Raw genomic sequence first — 18005 nt, 5'->3', positions numbered from 1 at the left:
CTTTTATATTCTAGTCCTCTGGAAATAAATGCCAACATTGCATTTGCCTTCCTAACTACTGACTCAACGTGCAAGTTAACCTTAAGAGAATCCTGGACTAGGACTCCCAAGTCCCTTTGCACTCCAGATTTCTGAATTCTTGCCCCATTTAGAAAATAGTCTATGCCTCTATTCTTCCTACCAAAGTGCATGACCTCACACTTCCCCACGTTGTATTCCATCTGCCATTTGTTTGCCCATTCTCTTAACCTGTCTAACTCCTTCTGCAGCCTCCCCGCCTCCTCAATACTACCTGTTCCTCCACCTATCTTTGTATCATCTGTAAACTTAGCCAGAATGCCCTCAGTTCTTGCATCTAGATCATTAATGTATAAAGTGAGAAGTTGTGGTCCCAACACTGACCATTGCGGAACTCCACTATTCACCGGCTACCATCCTGCCAGATAGCCAATCTTCTATTTATGCTAGTACCTTGCCGTTAACACCATGGGCTCTTATCTTACTGAGCAGCCTCCTGTGCGGCACCTTGTCAAAGGCCTTCTGGAAGTTCAAGTAGATAAAATCCATTGGCTCTCCTTTGTCTAACCTACTCGTTACCTCGTCAAAGAATTCTAACAGATTTGTCAGGCATGACCTCCCCTTGATGAAACCATGCTGACTTTGCCCTATTTTACCATGCACTTCCAAGTATTCTGAAATCTCATCCTTAATAATGGACTCTAAATCTTACCAGTGACCGAGGTCGGGCTAATCTGCCTATAATTTCCCGTCTTTTGCCTCACTCCCTTCTTAAACAAGAGGGTTACATTATACATTTTCTGTTTTATTTCAGATTTCCAGCATCTGCAGTAGTTTTGCTTTTGACCTGTATATCATGTTTCAAATCTGTGGCTTTCCTAAAGTATGCATTTGCAGCTTAGTTCATTGGTAATCCTTAACATAAAAATTCCTGACTAAACTGAGTAACTTTTTCATTTAGATTTTTTTCCTTCATTTCCAAAGTGGATTGCTTAGAGTTTTTGTATTTTACTAACTATGTATTGTCTTCTGAGTGGTTAAAGTTTATTTAGTTATCATATTTGTATACTAGCCATTCAGCTTTCATAATGTGATTCTTGCTTTTTGTTTTTTAACAAGTAATTGTTTAGCTTTTCATTTACTTAATTGCCCAGGGAAAACTGAGTAAAACTAATTTGGTGGTAAAGACTAGACTGAAAAAGGCTTTGACGTCTAGCTGAGTTAGTGTGTTGACTGCTGGTGTTGAATAACCTTTCATTTATTAGATGCATTAATTATCATTGCTTAAGATTTAAACATTCTCCAGATATCTTGCTTTCCTCATGCAAAGCACAAAGGACATTTCCCGTGTAAGCGTGTGTACAGAAATGTGACCATATACAGGAAGTAATTTTGGAGATAGCCTACATATGTGAACAATAAACCTCTTATGTTTCTGGTAGGCTCACTAACTGAATATAGAATGAGCTGCATTGAGCTGTCTAGCCCTCTTGATTGAGGATCTGCCAAAATGTGTTCCTTATCTATCTCTGCTGTAAACTACTTAATAAAATTAGCAGAATCAAGAGAAATCTTGTTTGCTAAATTGTAAAACTTTACTTAAACCCACACTCTGTTCCAAAATGTTTTTTTTATAAAGTTCCAATCTTTCCATAATGACAACTTGTCATAACAAATGTAATACTTACTTGTAATTATGCAATTAGGTAGTCATTTGGTAGTAGTCTTAAGTATATACCAAGGCAACAGCTATATGCACAATGCTTTCAAATTCTAACTGAGATGAAGGAATATTGTAAAGGTGTATCTCTCAATTGAAATAGCTGTTATTCATAGGATTCAAATGGTTAACCTCTTTTACCAGAAATTGTTTTCAGCTGTTAATCCCTTTCAGGACAAAGTCAACCTGTGAAAATCTCCCTTACAGAACCCTCTAATTGGCTAAATGTTCACAGTTACTTAGCTCTGTCTCCCTGCAACCAGGTATGTTGTTCGTGGTTCACGGTAGCACTCTCGCCTCTATAAATCAGAGGGTTGTGTGTTCAAGTCTCACTCTCGGGAGCTGAGCACCAAACCTAGACGGACACTTCAGAGATGTTGAATCAAGGCCCTGAATACATTGTTAGTTGGATGTAACTGATCACATGGCACTATTTTGAAGAAGAGCAGGGAAGTTCTGTCGACTTCTTGACTCAATGTTTATCTACCAACTATAACTAAAAACAGATAATGATTTACTTTGCTTTTTATGGGATCCTGCTGTGTACAGATTTGCTGCTGTGTTTCCCACATCACCACATTGGGTGCCCATTAAAGCAGTTGGTGTTTCAATGGCAGTGTTATGGCCAGGTTAGAAGTGGTAGAAAGGCTCCCCTCTCTTTCTGCCTCTTGGTTGACTGCATCAGGTGTTTTTTAAAATAATTTGCTTGTCAATATAGGTGGTGTTTAACTGTTCAAGTGCTGCCACTGTAGAAGACACACAGGTTTTCTTGTACACTTTAAAAAGAAAGGAAGTAGCAGTTATTATCACTAATACTCAATAAATGAAAAACTATAAATCCGTTCTAACTCACACATATACCCAAGAGAATCTCTCACATCCAGAAGTAGATTACAAGGAAGGAGGGTATGTTAAGTTGTTTAACTTTCTTTTGAACACAATCATATATAGATCCTGTAGGTTGGTGGGTTGGATGGTTTCAGGCCTTATTCAGTGGTGTTTTTTCTTTCACTCTCCTGGATTCTGCTTCCAGGCAATTTAAAGTCTTGATGGACGATTTGTCTTTTCCTCTGAAGTCAGCAGCTGTTTGGTATATGTTGAAGACATTGCCTGTGGTGTCTGGATGGTCATTTACAGGCAGGCACATGTTTGCAAAAAGGTTGGAGAGAGAGAGAGAGAACCTATGTACTCTTCTCTCAGTTTCCTACTCACTCAGTGTTAGAAAGAACTACTTTTCTAGAGTGAGTGAGTCACAGACAAAGGGCTGGCTTGCTACCGCATAACTTTCATTCACAATCTAGCCAGTTACTAAATATGGTCACAGCAAGTTGGAAAACCCTCATTCCAGGTTTGTTGATTGTGTTAATTGCTTACTGTAGTGAATTATCTGAATGATCCAGCGTGGAGACCCTTCTCAGCCAGGGTCCATTGTCTAAAGTGTTCAGCTTAAATGGTTAGTGGAGACCCCCCTCAGCTGTGGTCCATTGTCCAAAGTGATGAGCTTAACTAATCGGTCCGCATCCACCTGGATAAACAGAATACTTCTGTTTCAGGGGGGTAGGTCAGTCACACTCATTTAAACTGATTGTTCTGGTGGTCCACTTCCAGAGAGCATGTCTCCTTTTTTGATAGAATTGCAGTTTGCAAGGTGAAGTCAAGGTAAATGTTCAGCCATGTTAAGAATTGTTGTTTAGACCGCTTAATACTGCTCCGTTCTTTTTAAAAAACTTATCCTGTGGTTTCAGTCCACTCAATAAATAAAGCCATTTTTGATAAAAACATGGTTTTATAACACCAGGTTCAATATGAAAGCAAATTGCCGTGAATGCTTGAAATCTGAAATAAAAACAGAAAATGCTGGAAATACTCAGTGGACCTGTTGAGTACCTCTGGACAGTGAAAGGAGTTAAGTTCTCATGTTGATGAATTTCCATCAGAACTGGAAAAAGTTAGATCTGACAGGTTTAAAGCATGTATGGTGGCAGGGAAAGGAGGGAGGAGAGGGTAGAACACAGTTGACCACATCATCTACCTACAAAGATTGTTCATCATCATCCCACTGGGTGGGACAGCACATGGCTGGTTTCATTTTAATCTATCTAGTCAAAGCCATAGGAACTCCTGCATTGGCTTCTCTTTCCACTCCAACATTGTTATCAAGTGCCCATTGAAGTTCCATTTTGATCACCTCCACTTCCACCACCCATGTAAGCAACTATTTGCAGGTTGTTACCATTTTGTATACTAACTGAATTTGGAGCACGAGATTGATAGCTGTACTTTGATTTTCATTCAGTCAAGCAAAACTTTTACACTGTTTCAGTTCTAGCCAGGCTGAACCTTAGCTAAAATATAAAAACAAAAAAACTGCGGGTGCTGGAAATCCAAAACAAAAACAGAATTACCTGGAAAAACTCAGCAGGTCTGGCAGCATCGGCGGAGAAGAAAAGAGTTGACGTTTCGAGTCCTCATGACCCTTCGACAGAACTTGAGTTCGAGTCCAAGAAAGAGTTGAAATATAAGCTGGTTTAAGGTGTGTGTGTGGGGGGGGCGGAGAGATAGAGAGAGAGAGAGGTGGGGGGGGTGTGGTTGTAGGGACAAACAAGCAGTGATAGAAGCAGATCATCAAAAGATGTCAACAACAATAGTACAATAGAATCCTGGGTGGGTTCGAAACATGAGGGGTGGAATTTCAGTTGAAATCCACGTGGGGTAAGTCGGAGACAGAGACAGTCACTTAGAAAGGAGATATGGCTGTGAAAGCGGGTTTTAGTAAACACCTTGTCAAACACTAGGAGGGAAATGGAAAGCAAGAAAGGTGAGCAAGACAACAGAGAGTTACGGAAATCTTGTCGCAGAGAGGAACAGAACTTCTTCAAGGAGGTAGGCATTTCTTGAAGAGCAGTGGCAGTCAATTAAACACAGAGATAAAAACTGCGGATGCTGGAAATCCAAAACAAAAACAGAATTACCTGGAAAAACTCAGCAGGTCTGGCAGCATCGGCGGAGAAGAAAAGAGTTGACGTTTCGAGTCGTCATGACCCTTCGACAGAACTTGAGTTCGAGTCCAAGAAAGAGTTGAAATATAAGCTGGTTTAAGGTGTGTGTGTAGGGGGGCGGAGAGATAGAGAGAGAGAGAGGTGGAGGGGGGGGGTGTGGTTGTAGGGACAAACAAGCAGTGATAGAAGCAGATCATCAAAAGATGTCAACAACAATAGTACAATAGAATCCTGGGTGGGTTCGAAACATGAGGGGTGGAATTTCAGTTGAAATCCATGTGGGGTAAGTCGGAGACGGAGACAGTCACTTAGAAAGGAGATATGGCTGTGAAAGCGGGTTTTAGTAAACACCTTGTCAAACACTAGGAGGGAAATGGAAAGCAAGAAAGGTGAGCAAGACAACAGAGAGTTACGGAAATCTTGTCGCAGAGAGGAACAGAACTTCTTCAAGGAGGTAGGCATTTCTTGAAGAGCAGTGGCAGTCAATTAAACACAGAGATAAAAACAAAAAAACTGCGGATGCTGGAAATCCAAAACAAAAACAGAATTACCTGGAAAAACTCAGCAGGTCTGGCAGCATCGGCGGAGAAGAAAAGAGTTGACGTTTCGAGTCCTCATGACCCTTCGACAGAACTTGAGTTCGAGTCCAAGAAAGAGTTGAAATATAAGCTGGTTTAAGGTGTGTGTGTGGGGGGCGGAGAGATTAGCTATGCTGTTCAGGGATTACTGCTGAACCTGCCTAAATACACCCATGTGCAGTGTTCTTTTCAAACACTTAAATGTTTAGCTATTGGGAAAGCATAGAGCATTGTTCACACCCTAAATATTCAAATAAATGTCCAAGTGTATTTGTAAACAAAGTTTGACGCCATAGTAGAATTGTAATCCACAAGAAGTCCAACTCGAACAGTACCAGGGAATATCGCACTACCACACCCTGGAGTCTTGTTGGACTCTGAACTTGCACTGAAATATGGAATCAATGTTTGTGTGAAAGTGCAATTGCTTTTTGTGTCCAAATGTGCCGTCTATACATGGATTATGTATTGACTAACCTGATAGACCTATTGGGGATTGTTAGCTTAGCTTGATGAGGATTTTATTCTCTCGCATGGTATATCTTGTTTACAAATATTGTGAAAAAGCCTCTACATCTAAAACATTCCCTCATCTGGGCTGATTGATCTCCTTAGCACTTGCCATATTTTCTATTTTGTGTTGGATTACCAGCGCCTTTTTTTTAGTTTTAATATTGATTAGCAATTTTTGGTTAATAATGAATGAACATGTTGACGGCATTGTTGTAATAAACTGAGAGCAATTGTAATCTCACATTAATAATTTTGCTTAATAACTACTGCTTACATCGTCTAGATTCATTGCATTGATATTGGCATTGAACTAATTACTGATGTTGTGGTTTGTCATTTGTTTAAGTGGACCTATATAGTCTGGTAATTTTTGCCTGTAGGAAGGGGTGGTTAACTCTTCTATGCATTATCTCTGGCTTTTTGATGTATTGAGTAGCTTTTTTTGATGCTGACTAAGATGGCCTGTTACCAAGTGATTAATAGCTTTTAACCACAGCAATAAACTTGTGTCTTGAGCTTTTGATTTATAATTTGATTCTGTCAGTAACAGGCACTTTAGATAATCATTTACATTCTTTTGTGAAAACAATTGCCGTAGCTCTTCAGAAATTTTGCTTGAGAGTAGCATTTTAAACAGTGCATGTACTCTCTTTCTTACCCCGCCTCCATTAAAGAGCATGATTAATGTGTGTTTTTGGACAAAATCAAATATAACTCTCTCTGCTGGTTGGAGACATGCCTAGCACAAAGGAAGATGGCTGTGGTTGTTGGAGGTCAGTCATCTCAACTCCAGGACATCACTGCAGGAGTTCCTCAGGGTAATGTCCTTGGTCCAACCACCTTCAGCTGCTTCATCAATTACCTTCCTTCCATCATAAAGTCAGATGTGGGGATGTTTGCTGTTGATTGCATAATGTTCAGCACCATTCACGACTCCTCAGATACTGAAGCAGTCCATGTCCAATTGCAGAAAGACCTGGACAATATCCAGGCTTGGGCTGGCAAGTAACATTCGTGCCACACAAGCGTCAGACAATGACCATCTCCAACAAGAGAGAATCTAACCATTACCCCATGACATTCAATGAATCCCCCACTATCAACATACTGGGGGTTACCATTGACCAGAAACTGAACTGGACTAGCAATTTAAATACTGTGGCAGGTCTGAGGCTAGGAACCATGCAATGAGTAAATCACCTCCTGACTCACCAAAACCTGTCCTCCATCTACAAGGCACAAGTCAGGAGTGTGATGGAATACTCCCCATTTACACCACATGGACTGCAGCGGTTCGAGAAGGCAGCTCACCACCACCTTCTCAAGGGCAACTAGGGATGGGCAATAAATGCTGGCCTTGCCAGCAAAGCCCACACCCCGTGAATGAATAAAAAAAAATTCTCTACTTGTAGAAGCAGTGCCATGTATATATAACTTGTAGTTTGGGATTTTCCTTTAAATATTGGTCGAAATAATTTAAGTTTTCTTTAAGAACGGTAGAACCTCATTTATATAGCACTTTATTTCCCCTATACGTATATGTTTTACGTGCAATTAATTACTTTCAAATTGCAATTGTTGTTAGGCAAAAACTTGACATTACCTCGGTCAGTATGCTCAATAAATGAGATGAATGACTAGCATTCGAGAAGCATCAAGTGACTAATGTTTGTAATGCCTATTTTTAAAATCCTTTCTCTGTAGATTTGTCCCTGCTGAGGTTTATTAGTGCTGAGTTGACACGGGGTTATCTTTTGGAACACAATGAAGCCAAGTATAAAGAAAGGAGGGAGAAAGTATACACATGTTTGCGAATTCCTCGGGAACTGGAAAAGGTATGGCTTTTACCTTTGTAGATTTGTTGACTAAAATTGACCCGGTCTTAACGTTTTTGTTACATTTGAATTATCTGTTTATTTTGTTTTCCTTTATAACCTGACTATATGTCATATTATTTCTGTGATCAGTCTGCTCCACTCCAATTTATAATTGGCACAAATGTAATCAGCATTTATAGCTATGTTCAGTCTTTTTACAATGATCTTGCTAAACTTTCTTTTCTCAGCATTGAAGTGCCATGATCAGAAGTAACAAAGTTTATGCAGTACTGCCATTTTAAATTATAGATTGCTGCATTGTAAAATTTACATGGTGTACAATAGTGGTTCTGTAATTTTGTAGGTAAAACCTCCATTTGTTTGAGAGTACTATATGATTTGTTTGGCTGTATATTATTATCAAATTTAGTTGAAAGTTACTCAAAGAATTCCAGTTAACAGTTTTCAGGGATAGTTAAGCTGTAGCTTTCCAAATCTTGTAGTCGGTTTGGAATCCTCAAAGGATTGGACTAAGCTAGAGTATATGTGATATAAGGAAGTAGTGTCTTTGCTAGTTTATATTGGTTCATGCATGCTTTTATGTTCTTGATTACGGAGGTGTATTCAAGGGGAAACTTGAATCCCATAACTTGATTCCAGGAAAGCTAATGCAATTTGTGTCCAGATTACCGATTGTGCCCAAAGCAGAGATTCTATCTAGTATATTCTGCAAAAAAAAAGGTATTAGGTGCCAGCATTTATTTATCCTCTTGTGGGGTAAAAAATTAAATATCTGCTATTTATTAATAATTGTCCAGATCTTGCAGTTGTACTGACGCTGAAGCTATCAGCATTTGTTGTCATGGCAACTGTGAAACTGCCACTTTTGTTATCCACACAATGCACAGTTAAACAGAGAAATCAAGAAATTACTATAAGTCATTCCCTGTTCCTGCACAGTGTTAACTGTTGGCGTCCCCATATGTGGCAATCTTTAGAAATCATTTGAACTGATATGAACCCCTTTATGTTGTATTATTCCTGTTTTTTAAACAAAAGGCCCAAACAATGTTATGCCTTGTTGAATGGAGTGTAACTAAGTCTTTTTTTTACTGGTAGATCAAGTCGTAACTACTGCTGAACAAGCTTTCTTGCCTTGGAAAATCTAATTTTATTTAAGCTTGTGCAATGTCAAATATCTCCATTGAAAGCCTATGGATTCCAAGTAATTTTTTTAAAGGTGTTAGAATCGATCATTTAAGGAGATTATAGCTGTGCACTTAGAGAAACTCAGTGTAATCTGGAAGAGTCAACATGGTTTTATGAAAGGGACACCGTGTTTAACCAATTTATTGGAGTTCTTTGAAGGATAACGGGGAGCCTGTGGACATGCTGTACTTCGATTTCCAGAAGGCATTTGATAAGGTGCCACATCAAAGGTCATTGCGGAAAATAAAAGCTCATGGTATAGGGGGTAACATATTAGCATGGAAAGAAGATTGGCTGGCTGCTTGGTAGAAAACAGAGCATGCATAAATGAGTCCTTTTCTGATTGGCAGGATGTCATAAGTGGAGTCCCACAGGGGTCTGTGCTGGGGCCTCAACTTTTTACAATTTTTATCAATGACTTGTATGAGGGGAGTGAAGACACGATAGCTAAATTTGCAGATTCACAAAGACATGCAGGAAAGTACGTTGCGAAGAGAACATGAGGAGGCTGCAGATGAAAATAGATAGGTTGAGTGGGCAAAAGTCTGGTAGATGGAGTATAATGTAGGAAAATGTGAAGTTGTTCACTTTGGCAGAAGAATAAAAAAGCAGAGTATTATTTAAATGAAGAACGACTGCAGAATTCCAAGGCGCAGAGGGATCTAGGTGTTCTAGTGCATGAGTCATAAAAATTATTAGAACATAAGAACACAAGAAATAGGAGCAGGAGTAGGCCACTTGGCCCCTCAGGCCTGCCCCGCCATTCAATAAGATCATGGCTGATCTGCCCTAGGCCTTAGCTCCTCTTTCGTGCCAGCTCCTCGTAGGCCTCAATGCCCCGATATTCTAAAAATCTATCTACCTCCTCTTTAAGTACTTTCAGTGATGCAGCCTCCACAGCTCTGAGTTAGAGAATTCCAGACATTCACCACCCTCTTAGAGAAGAAATTCCTTTGCATCTCAGTTTTAAATGAATGTCTCCTTATTCTGTAACTATGTCCCCTAGTTTGAGATTCCCCCACTAGTGGAAACATCATCTCAACATCTACCCTGTCAAGCCCCCTCAGAATCTTGTACGTTTCAATAAGATCACCCCTCATTCTTCTAAACTTTAATGAATAAAGGCCTAACCTGTATAGCTGTTCTTAATAAGTCAACCTGTTCACCCCAGGAATCAGCCTAGTGAATCTCTTTTGAACCGCCTCTATTGCCAGTATATCCTTTCTTAAATACGGGGACCAAAGCTGTACACGGTACTCCAGATGTGACCTCACCAACACTCTATACAGTTGTAACAAGACTTCCCTATTTTTAACCTCCAACCCCCAGCAAAACAGGCTAAAATTCTATTCGCCTTCTTAATTACTTGCTGTACCGCATGCTAACTTCTTGTGTTTCATGCACAAGAACACTCAGATCCCTCTGTGCTGCACTTTTTTGGAGTTCTCTCTCCATTTAAATAATAGTCTGCCTTTTGATTCTTGCTACCAAAGTTCAAGACCTCACACTTCCCTACATTAAACTCCATCTGCCAAGTTTGTGCCCACTCGCTCAACCTATCCAAATCCCCTTACAGATTCCTTATGTCCTCATCACAACATGCCCTCCCACCTAGTTTTGTATCATCAGCAAATTTGGATACATTACACTCTGCCCCCCCCTCCCCCCCAACTCATTAATATAGATAGTAAATAATTGAGGCCATAGGACTGATCCTTGTGACACTCCACTAGTTACGTATTTCCAACCTGAAAAAGATCCACTAATCCCAACTCTCTGTCTTCTGTGTGTTAACTACTCCTCAATCCTTGCTAATACATTACCCCCCCCCACCCCCGCCAATACCGTGAATTCTTATCTTGCGCAATGACCTTTTATATAGCACTTTATCGAATGCCTTCTGGAAATCCAAATACACTATATCTACTTTATCAACTCTGCTTGATATATCCTCAAAGAGCTCTAGGAAATTTGTCAAACATGATTTCCCTTTCACAAAACCATGTTGACTGTTTGATTGCGTTAAGCTTTTCTAAATGCCCTTCTATTTCTTCCTTAATAATGGACTCTAGCATTTTCCCAACAACAGATGTTAGGCTGACTGGCCTATAGTTTCCTGCTTTTTGTCTCCATCCCTTCTTGAACAGGTATGTCACTTTAGCGGTTTTCCAATCTATTGAGACCCTCCCGGAATTCAGTGAGGTCTGGAATATTTTGACCAATGTCTCCACTATCTTTGCAGCCACTTCCTTTAAAACCCTTGGATGTAGGTCATCAGGTCTGGCGACTTGTCTGCCTTTAGTCCCATTAGTTTGTCAAATACTTTGTCCATCATGATAGAGACTGTTACAAGATCTTTCCTCCATTAGCTCCTCGCTTATCTGATATCTTTGGAATGTTTATAAAGACCAATGTAAAATATTGGTTTTAATTATCTGCCATTTCCTTGTTCCTGTTATCAGTTCTCCAGTTGCATCCTCCAAGGGTCCCATGCTCTATTTAGCTACTTTCTTTTTATATACCCATAGAAGCTCTTGCTGATTGTTTTTATATTTCTTGCCAATATACTTTCATAATCAATCTTCTCCCTCTTTATTAGCTTTTTTGTCACCTGCTGCTGGTTCCTAAAAAAATTGCCAATCCTCTGGCCCACCACTAGTTTTCCCTGCTTTGTATGCCTTAGTTTTTCATTGGATACTCTCCTTGACTACCTTTGTTAACCAAGAGTGGTTCTGGTTGAGCCCTTCTTTTTGACCAGGAAAGAGTTTTACTGAACGTTATGAAATATCTGCTTAAATGTCTGCTCTGTTCATCCACTAACCTTCCCCTTAGTCTATTTTCCCAGCCTGCTTTAGACAATTCTCTTGATACCTCTGTAATTGTCCTTATTTAAGTTGAGGACACTGATTTGAGACGCGAGTTGCTCGCCTTCAACCTAAATTTGAAATTCTACCATGTTGTGATGGCTACCCCCTAGAGGATCCTTAACTATGAGATCTTTTATTAATCCTACCTCATTACACATTACTAGATCTAAAATAGCCTGTTCCCAGGTAGATTCTGCAACATATTGCTCTAAGAAACAATCCCTGATGTACTCTACGAATTTGTCTTCCACGTTACCCCTATCAATCTGATTTGTCCAGTCAAAATGCAGTTTAAAAATCACCCATAACAATTGTAGTGCCCTTCTTGCACGCCTCTATTATTTCCCGATTTATACTTTGTCCTACAGTGAAGCAACTCTTTGGGGGCCTATAGGCAACTCCCACTGTGACTTCTTCCCCTTGCTTTTCCTTATTTCCACCCAAACTGATTCCACATCATGATCTATTGCACCTAGATCACTATTCACCACTGCACTCATACCTTCCTATATCAACAAAGTTACCCCACCTCCTTTTCCTTTTTCCTATTTTTTCCGGAAAGTCGAATACCCTTGAATATTGAGTTCCCAGTCTTCGTCACCCGGCAACCATGTCTCTGTAATAGCTATCAAGTCATATCCATTTATTTCTGTTTATGCCGTCAGCTTATCTACCTTGTTACAAATACTGCGTGTATTCAGATAAAGAGCTTTAAGCTTTGACTTTTTACTATTATTACTCATTCGGGTTCTAATTTCTGCTGCACTCTTCTGCTTATACTTTCTTCTCCTTCCTGTCACACTCTCTTCACTACCCTGCACCTCTGCGCTCTTGTTTGTTTTTGATTTTCTAAACTTCCCTTCAATTGACACCCCCCCCCCCCCGGCTAATTAGTTTAAAGTCCTATCTACAACCCTAGTTACACGATTCATCAGGACACTGGTCCCAGCATGGTTCAAATGAAGCCCGTCCCAACGGAACAGCTCTCTCCGTCCCCAGTGTCTCACGAATTGGGACTATTTCTCCCACACCAACCTTTGAGCCACGCATTTACCTCTCTAATTTTACTTACCCTGCGCCAATTTGCACGTGGCTCAGATAGTAATCCGGAGGTTATTAACTTTAGTGGTTTTGCTTTTTAATTTAGCCCCAAGCTCTCGTAGCCCCTCAGCAGAACCTCTTTCCTAGCCCTACATATTTTGTTGGGAACTACGTGGACCACGACTGTTAGCTCCTTCCCCTCCCACTCCAAGTTCCTCTTCAGCCCAGAAGAGATACCTTGGCACCACGTAGGCAACACAGCCTTTGGGACTCTCTGTCTTTGCTACAGAGAACAGTATCTATTCCCCTCTCACTACTACATTTTTCTTTTCTCCCCCAGCTTGAATGGCATCTTGTACCACAGTGCTGCGGTCAGTTCGCTCATCCTCCCTGCAGTCTTTGCCCTCATCCTTACTAGGAGCAAGAACCTCGCACCTATTGGACAAGGGCACTAGCTGACGCTCCTCCAAAGCTAAATTCTGGATCCCCATACCTGCCTCACTCGCAGTCTCACCCTCCTGTCCCTGACCATGGACCAAATTTGATATAATTAATCTAAGGGGTGTGACTGCCTTCTGAATCAGTGTCCAGGTAACTCTCCCCTTCCCTGATGTGTTGCAGTGTTCCCTGCTCGGTCTCCAGCTGATCAACTCAGCCAAACATCTTTGAGCAACCAACGCTTACTGCAAATGTGGTCACTGGATTGCACCAGCATCCACCAGCTCTCATATACTACATCGCCTGCCCAGCCAACTCTATTCTATTTAATTAATTTTATAAGTGAATTTCTTAACTCTACGCTTCAGCTGTAATAACGTCTCCTGATTTAAACCACTTTGCCAATCAAAAGAGACACGGAAGAGATACCCACCAGTCACCTACCTGTTTTCCAGTGATGCCACACATTGGCCCTGACAGGTAGAAACAGGTTGAAGGGGCTCTCTGCTGCCGGTTTTTATCTCCCGCCGCTGCTGCCCTTCTCACGCAGGTCTGCTCTCTCTGTGCTCCTGGCTCTCCTCTTGTTTAAAACAGTAAAAATCCCAGCTCTCCTTTTGCCGTTTTAAACTGTGGAGCAGTTTAAAGCACTTAAGAAGGCTAATGGAAAGATATCCTTTATTATGAGAGGAATTGAACGTAAAAGTAAGGATGCTAAGCTTTAGTTATACAGGGCATTGGTGAGACCACATCTTGGAATATTGTGTGCGGTTTTGGTCTCCTTATTTAAGGAAGGATGTAAATGCGTTGGAAATGGTTCAGAGGAGGTGTACTAGGTTGTTACATGGAATGACTGGGTTGTTTTATGAGGAAAGATTTGACAGATTGGGATTGTTTCCACTGGAGTTTAGAAGATTCAGTGGTGACTTGAGTGAAGTATATAAGATCCTGAATGGTTTTGACAAGGTGGATGTGGAAAGGATGTTTCCTCATGTGGGTGAGCCCAGAACTAGGGGACATTTTTTGAAATTAGGGGTTGCGCTTTTAGGACAGGGATGAGGAGAATTTTTTTTCTCTTGAGGGTTCTGAGATATTGGAACACTCTGTCTTTGGAGGTGGGGTCATTGGATATTTTTAAGGCTGAAGTAGGTCAATTTTTGTTAGGCAGGGGAATCAAAGGTTATCGGGGGTAGATGGGAATGTGGAATTCGAAACACACACAGATCAGCCATGATTCATCACATTTCCACTTCTTTTCAGCTCTGAAGAAGGGTCATATGGACTCAAAACGTTAACTTTGTTTCTCTCTCCACAGATGCTGTTAGACCTGCTGAGTTTTTCCAGCATTTTCTGTTTTTGTTTGATTTCCAGCATCCACAGTATTTTGTTTTTAATAAAAACAATGGATTTCATAGTCAAAATTAAATTCATATATTGACATGCCTTTCATGTTTTAATGCATTTTTTTTTAAAAAAATGGTTTTTTTTGTTTGAAATGCTCAACCTCTCCCAAAAGCATATTTGAACTTGATACATTTGCCCAAAGCCGTTTGAATGCAGATTGTGCAGTCAGCATTTGAAGTATATCTGTTTTGTTTGGATACATCAATGTTGTTCTCTCATGGAATTGTTTTCTTTAGCATGAGTAACTGTTGATCAGTTGTTTTCAAAACAATTTGAACAAAAGCTAGAAGGAAAGCAAGGTTTGAAGTTTGTTAGGCAAAGGGTATATTTGTATCTTTGTGTTCCATCAGCTTAGAAAATGTAATAAGCTCAATGTCTTCCCTTAGCATAACAGATTCATTAATTCATGAGTGCCCTGCCCAAAGGCAGGTTCTTGGCTCCATGTCTACTGATGAAGTCATCCTGAGCCATTTCATTGGCAGTTTTTTTTCAGTTGTGGTTTATCATTGCCTTTTGGTCTTGGGACCTGCCTCCTTGCTCTGACCCCAAGACTACCTCAACTGGAATGGCAATCTAAATTGTGCTGTTGGTGTTATTCTGAACCATAGATGAGCCATTTAGCCAGCTTGGCTAACCAGCCTCCCAGCGCAAGAGATCCTTATCTTAAAAAAAATTAGATGAATTTTGAATCATGAGCCAAACAGAAAATGTTTAATTGCCTGATTTGACATTAAATTTTCTACCTGATGTTGCATCAAGAGTAAGAGGATAGTATATTTCCTCCGGCCTTTTTATTGTCAGCGGGCGCGCTGCTTGTTCTGGTGCACGCCCGCTGACCGAACTATCACACGGCTGCGCATTGACATCAACCGAGCGGGTCGAGCACGCGCCTGCCCGCCAAATGAAAATTTCTGCCCATGGTCTATTAAGGAAATGGATAGGAATGAAATAGGAAATAGATTGAGAGTAACCCAGCCTCTAGCCATTTACCCATGAAAAGATGACTGGGAAGTAGATCATAAGTTAAGAGTTAGGTGCATGATGGTGTACCTTCACTCAGTTGGGATGGGCAATAAATTTGCATGGTTTGCTCAATGGAGAAGTGGTAGCTGTTAAGTAGGGTATTGTTTGAGGGCTTGGGGCGGAAGTGTGAGTTACAGATGGAGGCAGAAGGAAAAGGATGAGAAGAACGCTGCTGAGAGCCACATTTCTCTGCAGCAGCAGCTTTTCCCCATTCCAAAGTGAAATAATTAAAAAGGCGTAGTGAGAAGAGAGAGAAAGAGGGAAAACTGACATGTAGACAAAAGTCAAGGGTCTATATTTCCTGAATTGATATTCATATTGCAACTCAGTGACCTTCACAGCATTACTGAGGAAATGGGACTATTTTAAGCCTGATGAACTCTCTCCTCCATAGCATTTGATGATTTTTTTCCCCAGTTGAGCATCCAAATACACTGAAGCCTTAATTCATTGCTTACCATATTCGCATTGTGTTTTGAGCACTTTTTTTTTCTGTCAAGAATTTTCACCCCATGGTTCTACTACAACAAATTGCCTGTCTGTCAGCTCAGCCAATGATAATGATGATGATGATGGCGGGGCAGGGGGATGAATGAATTTCCTGCACTGTTGTCAGTCTGAACTATCCAAGTTTGATGGGCTGAAGGGCCAGTTTCTCTGCTGTATAACTCTGACTTTGACTTCAGACATCTGTATCGTAAATCATTATTGAAATGATCTATCCAGCACTTTATCTTATTCTATGTATCTCTGAGTAGGGTCAGAAAAGACTGATTCTATTCTTGTAATAAACATAAATTGTTGTTGACATCTTTCTTGGAACTTCTGTGTGTTGTTTCTTGTGCAAGGCATGATCTTATTGTATCATTCTTGCTTCTTTGTATCCTGGATACAAGTAGTTCAGTCTTTTGCTTGGCTACCTTTCCCATGTTCCAATACTTGGATGCATATAAAATTATGGGAATATCCATTGCCTCATATCTGTTCTTGCAAAAGTATCTTCAGCCTTCTGTTGAGATCCAGACTTACCTCATTGTCGGGAGGCCAGGAGCTCCAAGTCCCGGCAAGCCCCAGGAATTTTGCATGTGAACAGGCTGGGAGTGGGTGGTATCTGCACAATTCAGTGTTTTTGTAATTCTTCAGGTGGAGGATAGTTTCAAGGTGCCAGCGCAAAAAGAAACAGTGTGAAAATGGGGACATGTGACCGAGGAGCAGAGTGTCATAGTTGAGATTTCCAGATAGGGCAAGCAGAGGGGACAGGGTGAAGACTCAAAGGGAGTCTCAAGCAGGTGACAGAAACAGGAGACGGGGAGAAGTCCCATTTAAGTTAAGAAGAAAGAAGACCAGAGAAAGGCTCCAAGCAGAAAAGGGCGGCGGTTGGCAGTGGAGAAGGCTCAGGAGAAGCTCTGATGATTGAAGAGGGCTCGGGAGAAGTCCTGAAGATCTAAGAAGGCAGCGGAAGATTGGTGACTGTGTTGTGGACCATTGGGGCGAAGCTAACCCTTTGGAGCAGTATTCTGCTCGGCATGGCTAAGAGCTGAAGCTGTGCTTGAGTCATTGCTGGAGTGCAGCCTTGGGAACCCAGGGGAATGGGTCTCAGGAAACAAAATTGAAATCCTGTGAGGCGGGCTGCCGTTGACGCCGTCCAAGTTGGAGCAACTTTTGAAGAGAATTCCAGGGTGAGTTCTTCAAGGGTGAAGACTGGAATCTCTCAGAGAGAGAGAGAGTTTCAGCAAAAAACAGGCCAAATCCAACCTGGCCAATTACTGGGCTATCGGTCTATACTCGATCATCAGCAACGTGATGAAAAGTGTTGTTGCCACTGTGATCAAGTGGCACTTACTCAGCAATAACCTGCTCACTGATACTGAGTTTGGGTTCTGTCAGCGCCATTCAACTCTTGACCTCATTACAGCCTTGGTGCAAACATGGACAAAAGAGTTGAGCTCCAGAGGTGAGGTGAGAGTGACTGCCCTTGACATCAAGGCATCATTTGACAAGAATGTGGCATCAAGGAGCCCTAGCAAAACTGGAGTCGGTGGGAATTAGGGAGAAAACTCTCCATTGGTTGGAGTCATACCTAGCACAAAGAAAGATGGTTGTGTTTGGTGGAGGTCAATTATCTTGGCCCCAGGACATTGCTGCAGGAGTTCCTCAGGGTACTTGGCCCAATGAACTTCAGCTGTTTCATCAATGACCTTCCCTCCATCATAAGGTCAGAAATGGGAATATTTGTTGATTGCACAATGTTCAGCACCATTCAGGACTGTTGAGATACTGAAGCACTTCATGTCCACATGCAGCAAGACTTGGACAATATCCAGGCTTGGGCTGATAAGTGGCAAGTTACATTCACGCCACACAGGTGTCAAACAGTGACC

General features: G+C 41.1%; 1 protein-coding gene across 2 annotated transcripts in view; it reads left to right on the top strand.

The window, feature by feature from the left end:
• tapt1b (transmembrane anterior posterior transformation 1b) overlaps positions 1–18005 on the top strand; it is a 143453-nt gene that overhangs the window by 1962 nt on the left and 123486 nt on the right. For both annotated transcript variants that reach the window (XM_041192247.1, XM_041192334.1), the window contains exon 2: positions 7533–7663. In XM_041192247.1, coding sequence (XP_041048181.1) covers positions 7533–7663 — 131 coding nt within the window. The remainder of the gene's footprint in view (positions 1–7532; positions 7664–18005) is intronic.

The sequence above is a fragment of the Carcharodon carcharias genome, chromosome 1 (genome assembly GCF_017639515.1).
Source record: "Carcharodon carcharias isolate sCarCar2 chromosome 1, sCarCar2.pri, whole genome shotgun sequence".
Lineage (NCBI taxonomy): Eukaryota > Metazoa > Chordata > Chondrichthyes > Lamniformes > Lamnidae > Carcharodon > Carcharodon carcharias.
Note: the sequence above shows the minus strand (reverse complement) of the source record. Positions and strands in the feature narration are given on the sequence as shown.